Here is an 8495-nt window from a genome sequence, read left to right as displayed (position 1 = left end):
AAACATTAAATAGTTGTTTTCTAAAATTGAAATAGACTAGGATGACTGGGTGCCTCAGTCAGTTAAGTGTCTGACTTTGGCTCAGGTCATGATGTCACTGATGGGTTTGAGCCCTGTGTCAGGCTCTGTGTTGACAGCTCAGAGCTTGAAGCCTGCTTCAGATTCTCTGTCTCCCTCTCTTTTTTATTCTCCCCACTTGTGCTCTTTCTCTCCCTGTCTCTCAAAAATGAATAAACATTAAAAAAAAATTTTAACATTTATTTATTATTGAGAGACACAGAGTGTGAGCAGGAGAGGGGTAGAGATAGAGGGAGACACAGAATCCAAAGCAAGCTCCAGGCTCCAAACTGTCAACACAGAACCCGACGCAGGGCTCGAGCTCACAAACTGCGAGATCGTGAACCGAGCCAAAGTCAGGGCGACTGAGCCACCCAGGCACCCCTGAAAAATGAATAAACATTTAAAAAATTAAAATTGAATAAGACTAAAATGAGTCACTGACTTCATTATAGAAGGATAAATTTGCCTCCTCTCCACCTCCTGGAGGTGGGTCCTATAACCCAGGCAAAGTGTTTACCTCCACCTATTACCAGAGACGAAGAATAAAAAATTATAAAAAAAAAAAAAAAAGAACAAAAAAATTATAAATGACAAAGACATTTTTAAGAAATGAGCTAAAATTAAATGGGGGATCTTGGAAGCATAGAACCCCTTCTGAACACTGATGAAACATAATTCATATAGTTGTGAAAAGCGTCTCTCACCAAGGCCTTATATAGTATAGTACAGAATTGCACAGTAACTATAGTATAGGAAACATAGATACAATGTTGATAGGTACCTTAAACTATCAGAATTATGGTGAGGAAATATGGAAAACTTTGAGAAAAAAGAATAAAATTGATTGTCAATAAGGTAAAGTACTATAAACATTAAAAAGACACCATTGTTAGACTAAATAAATTCAAAGGACAGCAAGTGTCCAAGATAGGTTGTTAGAACATAAATTTAAGAAATTTGAGGATAGCTCTAGATATCTAGTTTCATGTGTGGCAACCCCTGAAGCTGATTTATAATTACAAGTAGGAATTCAGTATTCTGACAGGTTATTCTACAACGGAGGTTAATAATAGCACATACACAACCCTAAGATTTATTGAAATCTCAATAATCTGCAGAAAGTTTTAAATGGCTCTAATACAAATAAATACATTTCCCTAGAAATCCAAAACTATTTAAAGGAGCTATAAGATTGAAATCAGAGTTTTTGATAATGTAATCATTCTGGCAATAAGAATGAAGAGTCAATCAGAAATAAAGCTATGAGGAGGTGAAAGGAACAGCTTTGAATCCAAATGACAGCCCCGCCTTAGTTTAAAGCTAGGTTCTCTTTTCTGCTTATTATGGATCTTTGATAAGAAATACAATTGCTGAGAAGTTTGTTTTGCTTGCTGTTTGCTACGAGCATTGTGAGACCTTTCCTGATTGGAACCGGCTGTGTAGTAGAATGGGCTGTAAAACTTCCTAAATGTAGTCTGATATGTAATGGAATGAGTGATTGTATACAAACTAACCGGCATTTCTCGCTTCTGTAAACCTGCTTGCTTAGCACATTCCTCACCTACCCCCTTCCCCCTTTCTTCCTCCCGCCACAAGTAAAAAACCTCCCCTGTGCTATTTGTCTCTGTCTATAAAAACGCTATACCAACCCTATTCGTGGCCTCTTGTGTCACCGGCGACGAGTGCGCAGAGGACCGGGTTCGAACCTGCAATAAACGACCCTTGCCGCTTGGCTTTGACTTACGACTCTGGTGGTCTTTTGTGGGAGGTTTTGGAACTTCAGGCATTACATTTGGAGGTTCCACCGAGATCTCCCCCGAGCCCACCAGACTTCTGGTCAACGGGTCGTATTTGATTCCGATCGGTAAGTAAGCCGGCTCTAACGTTCTTCCTTTTCTCTCTGATCTGTGTTTCTTCTCTGGAGAACCGGTTCTGTCTGGAAGCTGGTGTGACCCTGGCGGACGCGCTATAGGGCACCCGGCCGGGGTCAGTTGGAGACGTCCACTGACATCTGGGGGCCTTCTTGGCCCATCTGGGGGCCTTCTTGGCCCATCTGGGGACCTTCTTGGTCCATCAGGGGACCTTCCTGGTCCATCGGGGGGCCTTTTTGGCCCATCAGGATTCTTTTCTGTGGGCTGCTTACGCCCAACGCGCCTGCGATCTAAATACTTTCATTTTCTCTATGAACTTCCAGAGTGCTAAGAAATATCTCTAGGCGTCTAAAAGAAAAAAAAAAAACCATCTAGGCATGCCAATTGTTACCCGTATTTTGATGTGATGTGTGTCTGTGTGTCTGTCTGTTAAATCGACTGGAATGATTGTTGGGAGTCAGGGGCACGCGCCTGACTTACCCTATGTGTAGTCCCACGGCATAAGTTACGGGATTCGAGTGGGCTCTAACCCGATTTCCGCGGTGATCCTCATACGGCTTAAGGCGGTCAAAATTTATTTTGATCCAAGCAGGGGGTTTATACCTGCCCGCCCATGCTAAGAGGCACCTAAGTTCCCGCGAGGGACGCGGACGGGCGAGTACGCGAGTGCTTCTATGTCAGTCTAAATGTATTGTCACCCCTGGGCCCTTGTAATAACCGCCGTCCTAGCCATAACCCTTTCTGTTGGGCTGGCCGAGACGGCCCCAGAAAGTTGAAACCACTGTCAGAGATTCTTGTTGGCTCTTGTTTTTCTTTCGTGCGTCGGATGTTTTATTGGAATTAAGTGTTTTTTCGGCTGATCAGAATTAATTATTCCATCCTTTGTTCCTCTTTCCTCCTTCCTCAGCTGCCTGCAGCTTTCCCTCCCGCCCCTCCGCCCGGGGCCCAGCCAGGCCGCCAGGGGTCTCACCCTCAGAGGTCGCCTGTGCAAACTCCACCGCTGATTTCAGCCGCTTCAGGGCCCCGTCGTGCCGCCCCCTTCTCTTCTCCTCTTCCTCAGAATCATAACATGGGCCAAACGCAGAGCACCCCTCTCTCCCTCCTTCTCGCCAACTTCAGGGACGTAAGAGCTAGAGGACACAACTTAAGCCTAGACATTCGCAAAAGGAAGTTGATCACCTATTGCCGCTCTGAATGGCCCACCTTTGGGGTCAATTGGCCTACAGAGGGAACCTTCTGCCTCCCTGTGGTCCTTAAAGTAAAATCAAAAATTTTCCTACCAGGGAAAGAAGGTCACTCGGATCAGATTCCCTATATTCTGGTGTGGCAAGATTTAGTAGAAAACCTACCTCCTTGGATGGCCACTTCCTTAATAGCAGAGTCATGCCAAATCCTAGCGGCTAAACCTGTCAACCCTCCCAAGCCGCCAACTCCAACTGCACCCCCTGTTCTCCCCGACAACCAAGATTTACTTTCCTTTGACCCTCCCCCTTACCAGGTTCCTCCTCTTATTCCGCAAGCTGCCCCTATCCCTGCTGCGCCGGCAGAGCCTCCCGTAGCCCAGCCCATAGGAGAACTAGAGAATAGGGAGGCTCAACCGCGCCTATGCCTAGTGGGGGCGAAATCCAAGGGCCGGCCGGACATACCCGTAGGCGGGCCCCACATGAGCCAGGACTCAGCCTTCCTGACTCCACCGTAGCTTTACCCTTACGGGAAATAGGGCCTCCCGATGAGACGGGGAGCCCCCGACTTCAATACTGGCCCTTCTCTACCAGTGACCTATATAACTGGAAAACCCAGAATGCCCGATTTTCTGACAACCCTAAAGATTTAATAAGTCTCTTAGACAGCGTTATGTTTACCCACCAACCCACCTGGGATGAGTGTCAGCAGCTCCTCCGAATCCTGTTCACCACCGAGGAGCGAGAAAGAATTCAATTGGAAGCAAGAAAGCTGGTTCCTGGAGATGACGGCCAACCCACTGCTAACCTTGATCTCATTAATGCAGCTTTTCCCTTGACCCGACCCCCACAGGATGGCTGGGACTACAACACGGCAGAAGGTAGGGGACGGCTACGCATTTATCGCCAGACTCTAATGGCGGGTCTCCGGGCTGCTGCACGCAAGCCCACTAATTTGGCAAAAGTGTATTCAGTGATACAAGGTAAGACAGAGAGCCCTGCCGCTTATTTAGAAAGATTAATGGAAACCTTCAGACAGTATACCCCCATGAACCCCGAGGCCCCCGAAAATCAAGCTGCTGTTGTAATGGCCTTTGTAAATCAGGCAGCCACTGATATTAAAAAGAAACTCCAGAAACTAGAGGACCTGGAGGGAAAACAGATTCAGGACTTAGTCCGCATTCCCCAGCGTGTCTTTAATAATAGAGAGACTCCAGAGGACAGGCAACTTAAAGCCACTGAGAAAATGACCAAAGTCCTGGCCGCTGTTGTCCAAAAGCCCCTAGATAAGGACCAATGTGCCTATTGCAAAGAAAAAGGCCATTGGGCCCGAGAATGCCCTAGAAAGAAAAAGCCACGTCATGATCAAAAACCGTGGCAGCCAAAAACCACACCCGCCCTCTTCACTCAAGATGCAGAATAGGGGGGACGGGGTTCGGATCCCCTCCCCGAACCTAGGGTAACGCTACAAGTGGAGGGGAACCCAGTTCAATTCCTAGTTGACACAGGAGCACAACATTCGGTCTTGATCAGGCCCCATGGAAAAATTTCTAAAAAATCTTCCTGGGTCCAAGGGGCTACCGGAATAAAAAAATATCCCTGGACCACCCAGAGGACTGTGGATCTAGGAAATGGAAAGGTCACCCATTCCTTCCTAGTCATCCCCGACAGCCCATGCCCCTTATTAGGAAGAGACTTACTCACTAAAATGGAGGCCCAAATTCATTTTACGCCAGGGGGCCCCCAAGTGACTGGCCCTCACAACCAGCCCATTACCACACTTACTCTAAGATTAGAAGATGAATATCGACTCCACCAGGGGCCACCCTCACAAAGTCAAAACATAGAGCCCTGGCTCCAACAGTTTCCAGGAGCATGGGCTGAAATCGGGGGTATGGGGTTGGCTAAACATCGCCCAGCTCTATTCATAGAGCTGAAACCGGGGGCAGATCCAGTTCGGGTCCGACAATACCCGGTGTCAATGGAGGCCAGAAATGGCATCACGCCACATATCCGTCGCCTCCTAGACTTAGGCATCTTGCGTCCCTGCCATTCAGCCTGGAACACCCCCCTGCTGCCTGTACGAAAACCTAACAGTGCGGACTATCGTCCGGTACAAGATCTGAGAGAAGTTAACCGCCGAGTCATGGACATACACCCAACAGTACCCAACCCCTATACCCTCCTAAGTGCCCTCAGCCCAGAAAGACAATGGTATACTGTCCTTGATTTAAAAGATGCTTTTTTTCAGCCTGCCTCTGGCCCCCAAAAGTCAAGAGCTCTTCGCCTTCGAGTGGTCCGATCCTGAGAGAGGCATAAATGGGCAACTGACCTGGACCCGGCTCCCCCAAGGATTTAAAAACTCACCCACCTTGTTCGATGAGGCACTTCACGAGGATCTGGGTGAGTACCGGAATCAAAACCCCAAAGTGACTCTCTTGCAGTACGTTGACGATCTTTTAATCGCCGCTGAGACTGCCGAAGCTTGCTTGCAAGGCACCAAAAATCTCCTCCGGACACTTGGTGCCCTGGGGTACCGGGCCTCAGCAAAGAAAGCCCAAATTTGCAGATCCGAGGTAACCTACTTGGGGTATCTGTTAAGAGAAGGCCAACGATGGCTCACTGATGCACGGAAGGAAACCGTCCTCCGCATCCCCCGACCCACAACGCGAAGGCAGGTAAGAGAATTCCTGGGATCGGCCGGGTTCTGCCGCTTGTGGATACCTCGGTTCGCCGAGATAGCTAAGCCTCTTTACCTGGTCACCCGAGAACAGGCTCCCTTTGAGTGGACAGAGAAAACTGACCAGGCTTTCCAGCAAATCAAACTCGCCCTATTGTCAGCGCCAGCCTTAGGGCTCCCCGATGTCTCCAAACCCTTTCATCTCTTCGTAGATGAAAACAAGGGGGTAGCCAAAGCAGTGCTGACGCAACTCCTTGGTCCGTGGCCCAGGCCCATTGCCTATCTTTCAAAAAGACTAGACCTAGTAGCAGCTGGCTGGCCCCCTTGCCTCCGTATGATCGCCGCTACAGCTCTAATGGTAAAGGATGCTGATAAGTTAACTATGGGACAAGAGTTACATGTTACAACCCCTCATGCCATCGAGGGAGTCCTCAAACAACCTCCTGACCGATGGATAAGTAACGCCCGACTGGTTCACTACCAGGGACTATTATTAAATCCCCTCAGAATCATTTATGCTCCCCCCCGAACACTAAACCCTGCCTCCCTGTTACCAGACCCGGACTTGGATACCCCCCTCCATGACTGCGCTGAGATATTGGCACAGGTTCATGGAGTTCGGGAAGATTTACAAGATCACCCGCTACCAGACGCCGAGGTTACCTGGTTCACTGACGGCAGCAGCTTTGTACATCAGGGTCAAAGGTACGCGGGGGCAGCAGTCACAACTGAAACTGAGACTGTTTGGGCAGAGCCTTTGCCAGCTGGCACCTCTGCCCAACGAGCTGAACTTGTGGCCTTAACCAAGGCACTGACTTTGGGAAAAGACAAGAAACTAAACTTGTATACGGATAGCAGATATGCTTTTGCTACGGCCCACATACATGGAGCTATATACAGAGAGAGGGGACTGTTAACCGCAGAGGGGAAAACTATCAAAAACAAAGAAGAAATATTGGCTCTTTTAAAGGCACTCTGGCTGCCTAAATGACTAGCCATCATACATTGCCCAGGCCACCAAAAACCGGTCACACCGGTGGCCAGAGGAAATAATTTGGCTGACCAGGTGGCCCGAGAGGCGGCCTTACAGGTGGACTGTGCTTTAATGACCACCCTACCAGACCCCGGTTCAGCTAGTTTACCAGAAAATCCCGCCTACACTAAAGAAGACCTAAATTGGATCCAAAAATTACCTTTCACTCAGTGCCTTAACGGATGGTGGAGAGCAGCAGACTGTAGCATAATCCTCCCAGAAGAAATGGGAAATAAAGTCTTATCCAAGATGCACCGAGCCACTCATATGGGCACAAGAAAAATGCAAGACTTAATAAGACATGCTAGGATCACCATTAAAGATTCCAGGACAAAAATTGAGCAGATAGTTACTAGCTGTAAAGCTTGTCAATTAACTAACGCCACCAACCACGGGAAAAACCCTGGCTCCAGAACCCGCAGAACCAGGCCGGGAGCCTATTGGGAAGTAGACTTCACCGAGGTAAAGCCTGGAAAATATGGATATAAATATTTGTTAGTGTTTATAGATACCTTTTCAGGATGGACAGAGGCCTTCCCCACCAAGCATGAGACTGCGCAGGTAGTAGCAAAGAAAATGTTAGAAGACATCATGCCCAGGTACGGATTCCCTACCCTAATAGGATCAGACAACGGACCAGCATTCATTTCAAAGGTAATACAAGGGATAGCACAGTTTATTGGGGCTGATTGGAAACTACATTGTGCATATAGACCCCAAAGCTCAGGACAGGTAGAAAGAATGAATAGAACTCTAAAAGAGACCTTAACTAAATTGACCATAGAGACTGGCGCTAATTGGGTAGTCTTACTCCCCTATGCTCTGTTCAGGGTGCGGAACTCCCCTTACAAACTGAGATTAACCCCCTTTGAAATCATGTATGGAGTGCCCCCCCCTATAATTCCCAACCTACAGTCTAATGTGTTAACTGAATTTGATGATCATAAACTTCTTATTTCCCTGAGGGAACTCCAGCACACCCACCAGGAAGTTTGGCCCAGATTGAGAGCCATTTATGAAAACGGGACCCCTCCTGAGCCGCATCACTACCGACCCGGAGATTGGGTATACGTGCGGAGACACAAGCAAGAGACCCTCCAACCACGGTGGAAGGGACCCTACATTGTGATCCTAACCACACCCACTGCTCTCAAAGTCGACGGGATTGCTACCTGGATCCATTACACCCACGCCCAACCAGCTGATCCCTTTGCAGTTCGAGAAGACTTCGTGCCGGAAGCCAACACCGCCTGGACGGTTGACCAGAGTAAGACCCATCCTTTAAAATTGACTCTGCGTCGAAAACCTGACCCCGAAAACCAGCTGAGACCAAAGGCCTGGGTGTCCCATACCAAGACTGTTGCAGCAGCTCCGGACCCACAATGATCGGGGGAACACTCACTAGCGTGCTCCTGCTCACCTCCTACGGACTGATAAGTATTGCGGGCAACCCCCACATACCCTATACTTTAACTTGGGAGGTTTCTAATTGGGAAACCCATGAAGTCTATAATACTACCACAAAGACAGATGTTCCCTTAAATACCTGGTGGCCGGATCTCTATTTTAATTTAGAATAGATGGCTAAGTCAGTCGGACTAGACCACGGGAGGGGAAAAGAAACAAAAAATTTCTTAAGCGAAACAGGGTTTTATGCATGCCCTGGGTTT

At 48.1% G+C, this 8495-nt stretch overlaps 2 protein-coding genes across 2 annotated transcripts; both read left to right on the top strand.

Moving 5' to 3' along the window:
• Positions 1–2969: 2969 nt before the first annotated feature.
• On the top strand, positions 2970–3525 carry LOC109263978 (translation initiation factor IF-2-like; the record flags this gene model as incomplete). Its single annotated transcript, XM_019443792.1, has 1 exon — positions 2970–3525. A coding segment is annotated over exon 1 (525 nt), but the record flags the coding sequence as incomplete, so codon positions are not given.
• Positions 3526–3534: 9 nt separating this feature from the next.
• LOC109263977 (uncharacterized) lies at positions 3535–8407 on the top strand. The gene is given in 2 exon segments (XM_019443791.2): positions 3535–5354; positions 5356–8407. Coding segments are annotated over 2 exon segments (4674 nt in total). The 5' UTR covers positions 3535–3536; the 3' UTR covers positions 8212–8407.
• The last annotated feature ends 88 nt before the right edge of the window (positions 8408–8495 follow it).

The sequence above is a fragment of the Panthera pardus genome, unplaced genomic scaffold (genome assembly GCF_024362965.1).
Source record: "Panthera pardus isolate Hobbes unplaced genomic scaffold, ASM2436296v1 HiC_scaffold_1, whole genome shotgun sequence".
NCBI lineage: Eukaryota > Metazoa > Chordata > Mammalia > Carnivora > Felidae > Panthera > Panthera pardus.
This window is presented reverse-complemented; position numbering and strand designations above follow the sequence as displayed.